General features: G+C 35.7%; 1 protein-coding gene across 1 annotated transcript in view; it reads right to left on the minus strand.

Moving 5' to 3' along the window:
* Positions 1-2,264: 2,264 nt before the first annotated feature.
* The window catches only part of DNAH8 (dynein axonemal heavy chain 8), a 114,743-nt gene continuing 99,668 nt past the window's right edge, over positions 2,265-17,339 (minus strand). Inside the window, 9 exon segments of the mRNA XM_031060200.1 lie at positions 2,265-2,552; positions 3,016-3,137; positions 6,235-6,424; positions 6,515-6,667; positions 7,186-7,342; positions 11,823-11,983; positions 12,355-12,456; positions 13,632-13,748; positions 15,736-15,891. Coding sequence (XP_030916060.1) covers positions 2,265-2,552; positions 3,016-3,137; positions 6,235-6,424; positions 6,515-6,667; positions 7,186-7,342; positions 11,823-11,983; positions 12,355-12,456; positions 13,632-13,748; positions 15,736-15,891 — 1,446 coding nt within the window.

A 17,339-nucleotide genomic window follows, 5' to 3' on the forward strand; every position in this document is an offset into this window, starting at 1 on the left:
ACCCCTAGACAGGCTCAGAGAAGATGGGAAATGGGGACTGGACCTTGGCAAACAAGAAAGAGATGATCTCAAGTATCTGATGCAATATATGATACAGCTGAGATAACAATATACTATTCATCTCTATTTTTGCTATTATACTGGATGGAGAATAAAACCATCTGCAGTGTAAGTTATGTAACTCAGCACATTAATTTGTACTTTCCCTGCTATTTCCCATATAGGCTTTTACTTGTAAAAGTGTCAGTGCACATCTTCCACCTGTGGAGGCATTCAAGATTACACACTGTTTCTCTGTTGTAATTAAGCTAAAAGGCTAGACCAGGAAAAAAAACATCTAGGAATGAATACATGTAGTTCTTGTGCTGATTTTTGGATATGAACTGTTTTCCCCTCTGCCCCTGCAGTGAGTATACTGGGCATGTGCAAGAACAGGGGAGGGGGAAAAGCCAGGTCAACTGACCCAAACTGTCCAAAGGGATATTGCATAAACATGATGTCATGTTCAGCACCAAAGACTTCAGGAAAGAATGAGGATAAGGGACATTTGTTCTCATTGAATCTGTCTTACCAAGTAACCATTATGTGTGCTGAGGCTCTTCCCAGAAAACAGCTAAACATCTGCCTGCCAGTGTGAAGCAGAAAATAAATTCGTTAATTTGATTTTCTTGTGTGTGCAGCTTTGCTTCACTTATTAAACTGTCTTCATCTTGGCCCCCTTCTTTTCAGCTTCTGATCTTGCAATTCTTTGCCCCATTCTGTTTGGGCAGGGCAGGGTGGGGCAAGCCACTGGGTACTTAGCTGATGGTCAACCCACCACAAGTTCTAACATCAATATTATGATTACTTGGGGAAAAATCTTTTGCAATTGCAAAGTCAGATTTTTTTCTTCCTTTTTTGCAGATGTAGTTCTGTGGCACAACTTCTAAAAATACATTAAAATGGTAAAAGTTATCCAACACCAGCAGGTTTCTTGTATTTGAATCTAAGTAAATCTATAGAGGAGAGAGAAGAAATGTTTTACTTAATTTTAATTAATTAAATGTTTGACTTAAATCTCACTTTTTTGTTACTCTGCTCATGATGTTGTGTCTGTGTATTGTTATTTCCTGTATGCCGTGGACTTTCTGCAAGAGGATATCCCGGGATGGTGACCTCCAATAGAAAGCCAAAGGACTCCAGCCGGAGGAAGGGCCTTTTATCATCTCAACAGATGCCCAGGACTTTGTCAAGTAGTAGCTGCATTTTGCCACAGCAGATGCATTTGAACACTCTTGAATGGCAAAAGGAAAAACAGTCCAGTCATGGGGTGTAAGTGAAAAACTGTGTTGCCAAATAAAGGTATCTGAAGGAAGAAGCTTTTTTGGAGATTATTAAAGAGATAGTGTAGACTGCATATCTTGTTTAGTATTACATAAATAGAATTAGTTTCATACTAATTATATCTGGAAAACTCATGGTTAGGATATTCCTGAGTATCATCACAGAATAATGCTGTGTGGGTCATTTCAAGGATTGCAACCCACAGTTTAGAGCTACAAGGAAATGCAGACAAAACAATTATACTTGTAAATAATCTGGTTCTCTAATTAAAAAAAAAATCCATATTTAGTAGTTGGAACTGTTCTACTTCTGTTCCCACACAGCTAAACTGGACAGAAAACATACTGGTCTCCATCAGATATTCCAGACACAAACATTCCTGGTATAGTTTTGCTTCATCTAGATAGTTTAACAAGAACAAGTGAGATCTGAGAAAGCCCAAGCAAAAAATATGGATCAAAGATATTTTTTGTCATATAGTTTCCTGCAGACTCACAGAAAATAACCTGTGTATCATGCAGAATCTAGGAATTTAAGTTTGTATCTAGGAGATTTTAAATTTTGTTGTCATCATAAGTCACTGAAACACAAGCAAAAAGTTCTACATGTGAAAGAATAAAAAAGCAAAATTTTTATTTTTGTAAGGTTTAATAACATTTTATTTGACATTTTTAAAGCAAGTATCCATTTAAAGTAATATAATGCATACTTCAAAGACTACAAGCAATGAACTTATTGGAAAGATTTACTTCAAAACTATCAACAAACAGTCAAGGCAAACTGAATTTGCTGACAGCAGAGAAAAAACATCAGTAAGCCAAGACTGAAATGCAATTTCTAGTATAATGACAAGTAGCTGCCAAATAAAGAGCAGTAGAAGAATTACACATTTAATTTGTTACTGGTGCCACACACTCTTCTGCCATAGTAGGAAAAGCAGCTTACTTGATGTCACAGAGAAGAGCCACTCCTCTCAGAATCCAGTGGTCTGGAGACTTTGCTGTCTTTAAAAATACCTCTGTAATAAAGTTCAAATCTGTCCTCTTGGGCTTCTTGTAAAGAGGACAAACATAGAGCCTGGGATCCCTAGGTCTGGTTGAATCAACAGCAAACATGTGGAGCACAGGCAGCTGGACAAAAAGAATCTTTGGTGAAGACTCAACAAGTATGCTTCTTCGTTTGTCCCAGCCTGCACCCTCCAAGAAGAGCCCGTAGATATAAACTCCTTCCTGTGTGAAGAGTAAGCAGATAAATCACAACATATAAAGCATAATAATTTTTTAAACCATTAAAAAAAGTGTATGTTTTATAGTAAAAAATATCTGGCATTGAATCTCTTCAAACTATTTCACTTTGAACTATAATATAATCCTTTTTCAGAAGATAATGCTACTGAAATGGAGGGCAACAAAAGTTGTTTAATAAACTCTATATACTACAAAGTTTCATGTAAAGTTTACTATAAATTCCAAAAATTAACAGGTGGTACAATGAAAACAGTTCTTTTAACTAAATATCTTTCTCACTTAATTAATAGCTTCATACTTAGTGTTTGGCTTCTATGCTGAGCAAAAACATTAAGGTGAAGACAGTAGTAACTTTTTCCTCTATCAATCCAAAACGACTCAATTGTGCATAATATAAACTAAATACCAAAATTAATACTGAAACATCTTTGCATGTCATACGTACAGAAGGAGGTGATATGATTTCTTCCTTGGTTAGCTTTAGCACGTCATTATGAACTGCAACTTTATCTAAAGCCCAGTCTTTATGTGCTCGAGTCGCTTCTTGTTTCATTGCTGTCAGGAATCCTTGAAAAATTAAGCCATGCATTTAGTATTTATCTCACATTATAAAATAAAATATTGCTCAGTTATTAGCATGGTTCTGCACTGAACTTGCAGACAGATAATCAGAGTTGTATTAAAAAAGGAGCATCCTGACTAATGATAGCAAACTTTGCTTTGAGACCAAAATAGGAACAAATGACAAAAGCGGCATACTGTGCATTACACCAAGAAAAATATTTTTAAATGACATGTACTTTTTTCTTCTATTAAATTTCTATTAAGAAATATTTGGTCAGGACACTGACTAACAAATATTATCATAAGGCAATTAACTACAGGATCCATGATAAAGGTGTCTTTCAAGAAAGAATTTCAAGGCAAACAAGTTATCCATTGGGTGAGCTGATGTTTATGTAAAGGCAACTTAGCTAAAAGGTGGGGGTGTTTTAAATGAAAGAAGTAGAATAAATTTCATTGATGGAAAATAGAAAATATGTGTCTGAATATGGTAATAAAATCACTATGTGAGTGTGGGGAATCTAGTCAATGCAGTGCCTATGAGGAATGAAAAATGTATGTTTTGTTAGGGAAAGAATAAAGGGTGTCAGATAGAAATAAAGGTAGAGGATGACATAAGTGACCAGCAAATTAGGTGATTTTTTTGAATATTGTTTGAAACAGACTTTACAGAAATTTGAAACAGGAAAAGTTTGAGATGCTAAGGGCTGAATAGTTTAAGCACAGATGACTGAGCAGCAAAGAGGTTTGAATGTGTTATAAAGTAAAAAGCTACAAAAACAGAGACACCAGTACCAAATACCTGGTTGTTTCTGTGCGTGTCAGAAGATAACAATGAAGTCACCAAAAACTCGATATCTGCTATTTTAAGCTATGAGATGAAGAACTACTTGGAATTGAGAGTCATAGAGATCAAGACGAAGAAAGAGAAGTTAACATAGAGAACTGCATTCTTAATAGTGAATTTCCTGGTGAGCAGTATTACAAATATAGTCTGATCTTACAAATATACTCACCTCACCTCTACCCACAGCACACATTTTGCACTTAGCAAACCTCTTTCTAGCTGAAGGACTACTTTTGGGTTTTTTTTAACACAGAGGTTGAAGCAATAATAAAGCTCAAGACCATCTGTATCTCAGGTTTGTTGCCCGTTAGGCTAAATGTTTTAATTTGTCAAAAGAATGTGGTCCATTATCTTCTTTTACACCACTGTGAGCGCTGCTTTTGAATCATCAGAGATCAGTTTGCTTATTAGCTGTGCCACTTAGTATACAAATGATGTTTGACTGACATCCCAATACCATCTTTTAATAATAAATTGGATGTACTCCAGGCACATCAGTTGTTTCTGAAAGTGACTCTAAACCAGACTTTGTTATTAGTAGTTTTTACAGTTCTGGCAGTAGGAAGGCCAGTAAGAACAGAAGCATCACAAAGCAAAGGTAACTCATATAGCATTCAAGAATTAGTTCTTGAATGTTATATGAGTTAGTTCTAATCAAAACAAAAGTTTTAGGTTAGTTCTAATTAAAACAAAAACACAAAAAAAAACCCTCAAAGCTGTCACGCACAAGTTTCTTATGAGAATTTTGTATGTGTAGTTGTATAGGCTGAAGGAGATTCTCTTAGGAACACACACCTTATAAGGTAATGGGTTTTTTTACTCACAGAGATGGTTAAAATTTGTTTTACCTCCTCTTTCCTCTAAATGGTAAAAATATCAAGCTATAACAGATAATGATAGATAATGTTTACTTGTACTTCACAGCATATCTTTGATGGATTTGAAGAAACTGTTCATTAAATAACCTGTGAAATGGATACATACATTTTGATGATTCTTTGTGAAAGACAAAGAACTGCTATAAATTGTGGTACTATTGCACGTTCATAGCCCACGTTGGAAGAGACATGGAAAGTTCACCTGGTCCAACCTTTCATGGGAAAGGGAAGACTAGATGAGGTTATCTAGCACCATTCAATTACATCTTGAAAACCTCCAGAAGTGGGGACTCTACCATGTCTCTGATGAGGCTGTTCCAGTGAGTGATTGCTCTTACTGTCCTGTAAAAAGTCATTTTGTTGCTGCTGTAACATCTTGCTCTAGATTAAAGCTCTTCCATACTCGCAACTTACAGTTTGGAATGAGTTAAACAGCTTCAAACCAGAGAAAAATAGTACTTTCTTTAAAAGCTGTATCATTATTATTAAGTATACTTTCTTTAGAAGTTGTATAATATCACGCTGCATATGTCAGCAAGATTAAGTGTTTTATTTACCATATGTTTTCCTTCTTGTAATATAAAAACTGTGGGTTTGGGTCAGACTAAAAGATCAGAGAACCATAGAATCACATAGAATGTTTGGGTTGAAAGGGACCTTAAAAAAATCATCAAGTTCCAACTCATCTGTCATGGTCAGTGTCACACACACAAAAAAAAAAAGAATTCCACTAGACCAAGTCCAATCCCACCTCATCTTAGACACTGCCAGGAATGGGGCACCCACACTTCTTTTGCCAATCTGTTCCAATGCCTTAACCCCTCACAGTAAAAAATTTATAGTATCAGTTCTAAACCTACCCGTTTACAGTTTAAATCTGTCCTCCCTTGTCCTATCACCAAATGCAGTTGTGCAAAGTCCCTCTCCAGCTCTCTTGTAGCCCCCTCTAGGTACTGGAAGGTGCTATAAAAGTCACCCCCAGAGCCTTTTCCCCCTGGCTAAATGGCCCCAACTCTCTCTTCCTGCCTTCATATGAGAGGTGCTCCAGCCCTCTGATTGTCTTCATGGCCCTTTGCTTCAGTTGCTCCAGCAGGTTCACATCCTTTCTGTGAGGGTCCCAGAGCTGGATGCAGCACTCCAGGTGGGCTCTCACGAGAGCAGAGCAGAGCAGAGCAGAGCAGAGGGGCAGAACCACCTCCCTTGCCCTGCTGGCCATGCTCCTTTCAATGCAGCCTAGGCTAAGGTTGGCTTTCTGGGCTGTAAGTGCACATTGAACCCATTTTTCATCTTGGCTCCTGTGACACATGCTGGCAGCATAACCATCTAAATACTACTATTCAATACATTACTACTCAAGTCTTTTCAGTAGCCTTACCTTGCGGATTAAAGAATCCAGTTATCCAAAAAACCTTTGGTCTTCCTTGAAATATCCAATTAGATAATTGAGCATTTCTGTCCAAAAGTTCAGTAAACCAGAAGCCAAGTGTGGAAGACTCCCAAGACACTCTTCTCCATACTTGAGGGATTCGAGCATCATACATGTTATCAAGTGCATCTCTTAAATTCTGAAAGAATTAAATAATATTCAAAGTAAATAAATCAAGTTAATAGTTTAAAGCACTGTATTCCATATGTAGTAGAAGTACTTTACTTGCCTCGCTCATAACAATAGTTCCATCTATGGCTAGTTTCAGATCATTCAAACTGGTGCGGACAACTGTGATCACTCTCTGCATGCGGTCAATTTCTTGACGAAGAAAAATGTTCATAGAGTTTAGTATTCCCATTTTAACTAAACGAGCCTTTACCTAAATTATAAAAGCACAGAAGGAATTTTAGTTAAGTCTAAATCGTTGAAATGCCATTGTAGTATGCAACATTTTAACTACTCATGTGTTCAGAAAAGTAAATATTAGATTTGTGTATTATTCAGCTAACATTTATCTCCTTAAAACTGCTGCAGTTTTTACTTTTTGTCTAACAGTACCCAATTACACATGATTTTGCTAGAACAGGACTTCTCCCAGAAGGCCCAGGAGACTGCTGTCACAAAATGTCAAGACTGACTTTTTTCTGTTTTCCCAAGTAGCTTTGCAAATCCAAGTGTAGTCTCCCCAACATATCTCCATGGCCAATTGTCAGATGTCTTGATTTTAGATAAAAAAACTTCATACCAATTCATGCTGGTAGCAATAAGGGTGTTGGTTCCTTACTTGAATCTGCTACGTTTATATGATCTTTTGTACAATTTGATGTTTCTTTTTTGGAATGTGTAGTGGGAAAACTCAATAGAGAGAACAGTAGGACAAGACTAAGGTTAGCTTGCCTCATGAGGTACGTAATCTGGAGGAAGTTTCTCTAGCATGTCTTCAGCCAAACGATAAACAACTGATTCACGAGTTTCTCCAGATCCTCCACCACTTTCTTTAGGCTGAATGTTGGTAATAGTATCCAGAACATCAGCTGATGTATTTCTCTGGTATCTGAGAGGATGAAAAACATGCTATAAATTACATAGAATTTTTTAATAGTTAATGATAACTTTGTAGAACACACAAAAAACAGTGTGCCATGAAGTCAAATCAAAACTCGCACAAAATTGGTTTCCTTTGCATCCTGCACCAACCATAATACACTGCATAATACACTGATCATGAAGGTTTGGTTCACCAAAGTTTTAAAGCATATGAACTTCCCTCTTCCCTCTTATATACTTCCTGTGTGCCTAATTCAGGGATAAGAAGGAGGTCTGCAAGCTGAGATTGTGAGGTGGCAGAAAAACCTACGATATCAGGGATTCTGAGGAAAGGGAAGGAAATGGCATATTCCTGATTAATGTCTTCTAAAGAGCTATTTGTTGAGAAGAAGCAATAAAAGTTTTGTAACAAGGAAGAATATTTGCCTCATTTAATTACTTCTTAAAAGTGCAATGCAGAAACAGGAAAAGGTGGAGGTATAACTCTGAAAGCTGCCCCTCTGATAATTAGTAAATCTATTCTGCTTTCAGATGTTTCAGGATTAATGACAAGGGCTGCTAGATTTACAGCACTGCAGGTAAAAAACTTCTATTCCATAGTGAAGCATGGGCAGTGCTAATGCAAATTAATGTTCTGAGTCAATACAAAAGTGTGAATTAAATTTGTGTGGCATTGCATAATGAAAGATGGTAGACCACATCAGTCCTTCAACAGAATAATTATAGGAGTATTTTTGTTGGAGTGCTATCCAGTGGTGTAGAGCTATGAGAGGAAATAAGAAAGAAAGCCTGAAGTACTGAAGTGTCAGCAATGCCTACTTTTACCTTATGGAATCAGCTACACGAGGAACAGACATCAATGGGTGATGTAAGGACATACATTTACACTGATTCAAAGCATAGATTTGCATGTCAGCATTACTTTTCAACTTTCCTATGATATCCATCTCCTCTGTTACTTTGTCATACATAATTATATAAGACATGAAACCAAGGATAGAATGTGTGAACTAAAGTGCCTAAAGATGCTTTGGATACAGTGTCACAATACCAGAGAAGCTAGATACTACAGTATTTCAGAAAAAAAAAAAAAAAGAAGTGTGAACGCAATTATAAAGACTATAAATCAGAAAAGTGGAAGAAATACTACTAGGATTTTGCTTCTCTGAGGATATAATTTCTGCTTCTTAAAATAGGAATGGTGGGGGCTTTCAAGGATTTTCATAACCCTTGACTTTAGATTCAAAACTCTCAAGCTTTTTTTCAATTTATGGCCCCATTAAAAGAATGAAAGATTTATTCAAGACCATGTATGAGCAGAAAAGATAAAAATTCTCTTGGACTCATGGCTTTATTGGTAATTTGGATGACATATTGGTGGTTGTAACCTTTCCTTTTTGTCTTGTTGATTTAACAAGTAGTGATTAGAGACATGTGAACCTTCCTCTTCATACCGTAAGCACCATTCTTCCAATTCTGCCATCAGACTATTTTATGTAGAAGGTAGGGGTTCCCTGATCATTACATCAATTAAATTATATTTAAATTTAAGAAATGGTCTTTCTAAATCTAAAAAAAAAAAAAAAAGGAATAGAAACTATTTTAAAAAGAAGTATGCAAACTTTGGGGAAAAGGAGAGAATGGCTTTTGAGAAATAGCAGCAAAGGAATGGAATCAAAGGTGATATTGACTGGTGATATTCCTTTCTTAAATGACACAAGCTAGGAACCTTCTGAAGAGGAGAACTTACGTGAATCTTGCATAAATAATAATTACTCTTTTAACAAGACGTTTTTGTAAATAAAAACAGAAAAGGCAGAAATATGTATCTTGGTCTTTACATAATTAAAAGTAATTTTCCACTGCAGAAGTGAGGTTAAAATACCAGGAAAGAATTTCATTTACATACCACTGGGACATATTCAACATAAAAACCACTCTGCAAAAAAAAATTTCTGGGCTTTGGAAAATCTCACTTTACTTTAGATTGCAAATAAAATGAAGTATAGATGCAAACAGTAACAATAAAAAGATGGCAGAAGTCTGTAGAGGAAGTACCATGTTCCTGAGCATGGAATCAGTTGCGCGTGATGGGTTGACCCTCATCACATGTAGATATTTATGTGTAGATGTCTCCATATCAGCTTTTTGTCTCGATTGCCCTATTCAGCTCATGTATTTTAGATGTCTGCTTTGTGATGAGAGAAATTGCACTTTACAAGGATCTATTTTTCTCTATTACTGTTAAGCAAGTCTAGAGTAAACAGAAAGGAAGATACAGCAACATTAAACGAATCTCATTTATAGTGTGAGTGTTGCTTAAAGTATGTAAGATAAAGCACTCAATATGTATTTCTATATTTTTTTCCCCCAAAACAGTATTGTAAAGTGAATTGTGTCATAAGATGAAAAAAGAAAATTAATTTTCTGTGGATTCTGAGCTCCAAAAAACATTATTAAGAGTATTTTCTCAAGAATTTGGATGTAACATGCTATCATTATTTGATAGCTGGAATACATGCCATCAGGGATTTTCACTGGAAGTGAAAACTAAGAAAAAATGCACGTGACAGAACCATTGCCTCAGCTTTTTATAGAAGACAGCAATATCTATTGCAGCACGGTGTTCAAAACCTTACATTCATCCGCTTGCAATAGCTTAACAAATATTCAGCTACATTTAAGGCTTTAGAAGGGAACCAGTTGGGAAGGGGTTTTGGCAGAAGACTGTCAGAATATTCCTTTCCTGCTCAGGTACCTGTTAACTATGTGGCTTTGCAGAGCCTATGATTCATACAGCAAGTTAAAATCATTCTCAATGATTTCAGGTGTTAATCCTAAATGAAAGCATTGAAATTCATTGAAGCCTTACAATTTTAACCAACAGATTGAGCTTTTGGCTGAAATGTAAAACTGCCTTGGTAAATTAGTGAGAGATAAGATTTTTCTTGTCCTCAGTAATAGTAACATGGAGAGCTGTTGGCTCTCTCAGGGTTTCAATTCTAGCGGTTAGCCTTCTGCATACTCTGAGATGACTTGAGAAGATATTATAAGGAGAATTTGAATAGAATTTTATATTGTATGGGATGCTAATCCATTTAGTCTGTACATCAAAGACGAAATTCAGACACAGCAACTGTGCATTGTTGCTTATAACAGACCATGAGAGACATGGGAAAAAGCCTTAAGCAGTAAAACATTTTCCCCAAACTCTAAAGAAATACCTACAAGGCAAAATCTACAGGAATAAAAAAGGTAACAGGAATATGTGGAGGTACCAAGTGGAAGGAAAACCGAGCACGGAAGAGAAACCAGAGAGCTGTTCCTACTCACTAAAGCTCCTCCAACAGTATTAGTCTCAAGTTTCCTCCTATAAATTAGCTCTCCTACAAGCCTAATTTTGGATCTACAGCATGTCTCTCTTCAAGACTTTGTTTAGCTCTCTGTTAAATCTTGGCTCGTCTTTCTTCTTTAATCATTTCTGAAGGGAGGTCTTGCAAGTATCAGGGAATGACTTGAAACAGAATCTACTCTCAGATTCTTTTCTTCACAAGCATATATTAAAAGCGGTATGTGCTAGTAGGAGTTGACAGTAAAACTGTGTACTCTTCTCACAGCACACCTAGAATACAGGCCTCTTGACACGGCATCAGCCTCTCAACTTTGACACTGAAAAATTGTGGGAAATTATTGTTTCATCCAAAAATATTAGATGATGTTAGGTTTTCACAGCAGCTCTGCATTTGAATATTTAAAAGTAGAAAAATAGCTACATGAAGAAACAATGAAGGTAGAATGTGGACATACTGCATATGAAAATGCAGTATTTCATGGAAGAATTATTAAGAACTTCAGGGAAAAAAATATTATGATGTTCATATCCATTCACAGGGCATATAATATTAGAAAGAAATAAAGGGCAAGCTGTTACACAGATTATTTGGAATGAAAGAGTGAATTCAGTCAAAGATAAAATTTTAAGTGGAGCTAGTACTTGGTGCAGTCGAAAAGCCTCTTTTAAATAATGGAAATGGCCAGACCGACTGCACCATAAGTTTGTAGTTGCATCCAAAGGCATGTGCTTGTAAACCAAATGACAATCCAGAGAATCATTTAACAATTGTGGACAGAAAAATAAACTGCTTGAAACAAAAGCCAATAGTAGAAACTTTCTCAAGTTGAACTGCATAGATCAACTGATCACGTGTTCATATTAAAGTTTGATAATATCTTCAATTAAAAAAAGTAAAATCATGAGGAGTAAGTTATAAGAGTTCCAACTGCTTTAGAAGGACGTGTAAAACGTAGCTGAAGATACGGCATTTATAACAATGTACATACATAGGAAGTGTTCCACTTCAACAGTGAAATTTACATGAATCCTAGATTTCCAATGCAAAATATACTTTACTTAACACTTGATAGGAATTTGATTCCAAATACTAAAAGAAACATTCTCCATTTTCAATATGTTGAGACCTACTTACGTAATATCAGCATTGGGATGGAGACCAAACACCTCTGGGGTGTCCATGGCAGGAAGTAACTGGATGTATTCAAAGTACTGTTCCAGAGTTTTGCATACTGGAATTTTATAGCCAGTGTAAAAGCAGAAAGAGCTGTCAAACATACTTTCATTAAACCATACCTGTGAAAAATCCATGGGGAAAAAGAAAGACAGCAATTATTTTGCTACTTAGAGGGCTTTTTAACCTCACTTTTACTCTCGGAGGATTAGGATTCTTGTTTCAGCTACTGCATCTAATTTTACTTTAATACAACCATAAATCATTAAGAATATGTCTACTATGTTTGACTTCCAGCTGAGTCTTTTTAAGCTTCTGCTCCTCACCAAAGAGGAACCAAAGGGAAGATCCTCACTGCCAAAGAATGATGTTTTGAAAAATTTGTTTTACTTTGAAAATTGGTGAATTGCATATGCAGAAAGAAGACCTTCTGATTTCTGTTTTACAGCTGCCAATAATCATGACAAATAACTGTATTTCCAAGCTCTCCTACCCTTGCAAAGCAATTAAGAAGACGTTTATCATAGTCATCTGTGACTCGGCCTCCATACTGTACTTCTCCAATCATGTAGCGCACTGTGTTCCACGATATCCCCTGGATGCAAGTAAAGTACATGAAAGACTATAGTTATTATATGTAAGAAGAAGATTTTAATTTAAATACAATCTGAAGCTCATGATATTCTGAAACATAAATTGAAAAAATTATATAACAATAAGTTATTTCTAATGTATTTACTGAGCTCAACTCTGCAATTTTATAGAAGAGTTGGGCTTGATCCTGCTACTATAAATATAGAATCACAGGATCATTTATGTTGGAAAAGACCTTTAAGATAATTGCATCCAATCTTTGACCAAACACCAATTTAGACCGTGGCACTAAGAGCCAAGTCCAGTTGTTTCTTCAACACTTACAGACATAGTTACTCCACAGCCTTCCTGGGCTGTCCATTCCAATGCTTGACAACCCTTTCCACTAAGAAAATCCTCCTGATGTTCAACCTAAACCTTTACTGGCACAGCTTGAGGTCATGTCCTCTTGTCCTGGCACTAGTTGGTTGCCTGGGAGCAGAGGCCGATCCCCACCTGGCTACACCCGCCTTTCTGGGAGGTGTAGAGAGTGACAAGGTCTCCCCTGAGCCTCCTTTTCTCCAGGCTATACACTCTGGGTCCCTCAGCCACTCCTCATATGCCTTGAGCTCCAGAAGTAAAATATCATAATATATTTTATGTATATATATATGTGATACATATAAAATATTTATATTCATTATTACTTCTTTGATCTGAAATCACTCACAGCTGCTATTGCCTCTCTTCTTACCCCCCAGTCCACCCTCCCCATGCCACCCCTTCTCCCTGTTTCTTATTTTTCTCTCTTTGCTGTGTGCTGCTTCATAAGGAATGGCTATTCCCTGCTAAGCAGTAGAAGATCACATGGTAGCTGTAGAGAGGTTTGATTTGCTCTATCAAACTTGGTAAATATTTTAGCTCCCTTTCCAAAACAGATAACATACAGACTTGTTAATTTTGGATACAGTAAAAAAGAAAAACAAATTAATGTTCTTAACAAATAAGTATTTTTACATGCATGACAGCACATAAAATATTTCAGCTTGATTTTCTTGCAGAGAACCTCAACCTTTGATCATTAGAAGTGGCACTAAATGAATAGCAATGAGTAAATTATGATAAACATGAGGAAAAAACAATTTCTGCTGCCATTCAAAGCATTAAAATGTACTATATAAAGATTTTAGCATTCACCTTCTTGATGTCAATTTTTTTTAGGTGATTTATTATAAACTGAACGCTGGCTGTAAAGTCTGCTGAGTTAAATTCATAGGGAATATTCCAACCCAAAGGTCCAAACTTGCGTCGCTCCTTAGGAATAAAATTAAAACCAAATATATTTATGAAACAACTTATAATTTTCTTTCCTTAAAAAATTTCAATAACAATACTAATGAAATGTAGCCTAGGAAATAGCTGTATGCCTCAAACGTATCAATAATACAGTTAAGTTATACCATGAGGGATAAATATTTATAGAAAAAGCAACAAAACAATTTATTAATAACTTTAATAATCAATTTGAAAGTCACAAGTTTACAATGCCACATTTCTGTGTGGATAATGAGATTTTTATATTAAATAATTGATTAATATAGCATGTACAGTTTTTCTCTTCTTTTTACATATACTATCGACTAATGATATTTAAAATTTTCAAGCTCCTATATTTATGCTCAGTTTTCCAAAGAGTTTTATACAGCCACTTCTGTCTTATTGTTTCAATATGGTTTTTTTAATGTACATTTTTTCAAAATTCATAACTTTACATTAAGGTTGCCACCATCACATTATTGAAATATATTATTGGATGCCTACTTGGAAATAAAGTGATAACAGTTGTATTAACAGAAAAATAGTCAACTATGAAAGTAAAGAATAAATATTCTGTAGCCCAAACCCTTTCAACACCTAGCACTATTAGATTTTTCACAAGTATATTAAAGCCACCTCAGTTAATTTGCTCAATGATGTTTTTTTCAGAATGTAGAACAAATTAATCCACGAAGTTAAGAACTAAACTTATGAATAGCACTGACATTTATCAAATTAATAAATTACATTTTAAAATTATCCAAGTAATAACATATTTATCAGATTTTATATTACCAGGTCATTAATCACTGACAGTCTTTGACACCTGAAGTAACATTTAGGCACCCTAGCTACAATATTTAAAAAGAACTAGAATGAAAAAAAACCCACCTTTTATTTTTCAATGAGAGTGTTGGGAACCATCATCTGCTTATAAGCAGATGAGACAGCATTAACCAATAATACCATGCAGAAAAGTGTAATGATTTCCTGCAAAGTTTTTTGAATTACATCCTAAGCTATATTTATCATCATGATCTTGTCCCCAAAGAATATTAAGAACTGGTCACTTTAAAGGCAGGACAATGTTGTTGGTTGGCAATTCACAAAATTTCTTAACAGATGAATAGCTGGAATAGTTTTTAAAAACACTGATGGGTTGAATAATCATAGATCTAGTTCCACAAGAACAGTATAATCCCGAGGCAGTACACAGAACAACTTTTTCACTGTTTAAAAAGGGTAAAAGAAGTAAAATAATGCAGAATGCTGTAACAGTGAACATCAAAAATTGTCCTTCTCTCACCAGCTGCCTACACCAAAAAATAGAAGATGCTCAGTAGAACCTAAGGCTTAAACAGTGTTTTGTAACTATTTTGAGATCCTTGGTGAAAAGGCAGTACATTCAGAGAGCTCAGAATATTAGTCTTTATTGTTGTCTCAAAACTTATTTCTCTTTATACTACAATGTATAGGTATCTTTGTTCTCACACTGGAATTAATGTAGAAAACACATTGGCACAGATGTTATAAGAATTTTATTTCATTTTAGCCATCTAGAAAATAGCTACTCCAAATTAGGCATCTGGATTGCCTTTAAAATCAATGGAGAAAGTGATATATCTCTAGAAAAATATTCACTCTTAGAGAAAGACAGCTGTGACAGATAAGCTGGTTTTCTGTTTTAGCATGCTTATCTATTTTATTGACTACAGAGAGAATTTTTTCCCATATACCCAATGACTAACTTTCGATCAGCTGAAGTTAGATGAGAAAAAAAATCTAAATGCTCATTATATGAGAATTGTTTAAAAGCTATTTTAAAAAAGAGATAATAATGAACCTTGAAATACAGATTACAGTGGTTAAAGCTTTAGTCCTGCAGCATGATGCTACAATAAATATCAGAATGTGTTTTTTCAGGAACCTCTATTAGAGTGACTCCATATATTACACCACTATTTGCAAACCTTTTAAGAAATACCTGAACAGTAGAATGCAGGAAAGCTACAGTGTAAAGCAAAGGTTTCCACATAGGCAGGTTGCTAACGTTTAACAGATCCTGACTAATTCCAGAAAATGTTCTTTTCAGTCCGGCACGTATACCTTGTGGAGGTTCATTTGTGAACTTTATAGCAATCTGTCACAAGAAAAATATAAAGGAATTGGATTTGTTTACTGAAACAAAAATAGCAACATATGAAAATGTCCCAACTACTAGTTATAAATAAAATGTAAATAACTGAAGCCTTGTAGAAATGAAGTTGATATGTACTTAAACTGCATAAAAGGAGTACACAGAATCATAGAATAGTTTAAGTTGGAAAGGACCTTTTAAAGGCCATCCAGTCCAACCCCCCTGAAGATCAGTGACATCTTCAAACAGATCAGATTGCTCAGAGTCCTGTTCAACTTGACCTTGAATATTTCCAGGGATGGAGTATCCAATACCTTTCTGGGTGCCACCTGTCTCAGTGCTTCACCACCCTCATTGTAAAAAACTTATATGTAATCTAAATAAAACCTTCTTCAGCTTAAAACCAGAATCCCTCGACCTGTTGCAACACACCATTCTAAAATGTCTGTCCTCATCTTTCCTATGGGCGCCTTCAAGTACTGCAAGGCTGCAAACAGGTCTTCCAAAACCCTTCTCTTTTGCAGTCATACTAGATTAGGCCACAAAGGATTTTGAACACAGACCTTTAACTTCTCTTGGTTAAAACCATCACTGACACTTGGCCATGGACCTAAAATTTATCATCAATGACATAAAAGCAGTCACTGTGCTTTTCAAAAGGCTTTTATATCCCTGATTCAATGACTGAATCATGCAAGAAAAGCATCCCTTATAATGACAAGAACGGTGTAGTATTTCTGTTCCCAGAATTTCACAGTAAATACAATGAAATCTCACCCCTCAGATCAGATCTTTGTGTTCACAGTGTCTACTCTGGCTCTGGCTCTGTCTACAGCAGCAAATTAGATTCACCAGAGAATATTCCTGAGTACTGTGGTCAGTAGACATTGAATCCATATTTGTGGTAGTAAATTGTCACAGCCTCTTAGAATTCAGCCCCTTAGTTTCAAGCAAAACTGCCTAATGGGAAGAGTGGCTACACCATTTTTATTTTCAAACCATACCTGCAAATTATTTGGAAAAGTGCTAGTAAGCACAGGTTTTCACATCAGAGAATGTTCTAACTACTTACCCCTATGGGCTATTGCATTCCAGCGCTGGATAATGCTCATGGAACAATTTATTAGTTCAGACACAGACTGACCCTACCAGAATCTCTGTTGCTCAAGACAATTACAAATGCTGGAGGTACTAAAATAAAAATAAAGGGTTTTTTTTTTCTCCAGTTGTAAATACTTGTCTGTCTAGCTTGGGTAACATGGCAGCTTGCACAGGAAGGACAGGCCAAGCAGCCCATGAACACAACGAGCTGTGTTGCTGTTACTGTTGGACTGGATTGGAACACTTGAAAAATCAATGTTTCCACATTTCAAAGGATATCCTGTTCAGGTATTGATGAAAATTCTATATTGAAAAGAGCAAAGCAAATTGTTCTCTTTTCATCTGAGAAG

This window comes from Geospiza fortis, unplaced genomic scaffold, assembly GCF_000277835.1.
Source record: "Geospiza fortis unplaced genomic scaffold, GeoFor_1.0 scaffold41, whole genome shotgun sequence".
NCBI classification, from domain to species: domain Eukaryota; kingdom Metazoa; phylum Chordata; class Aves; order Passeriformes; family Thraupidae; genus Geospiza; species Geospiza fortis.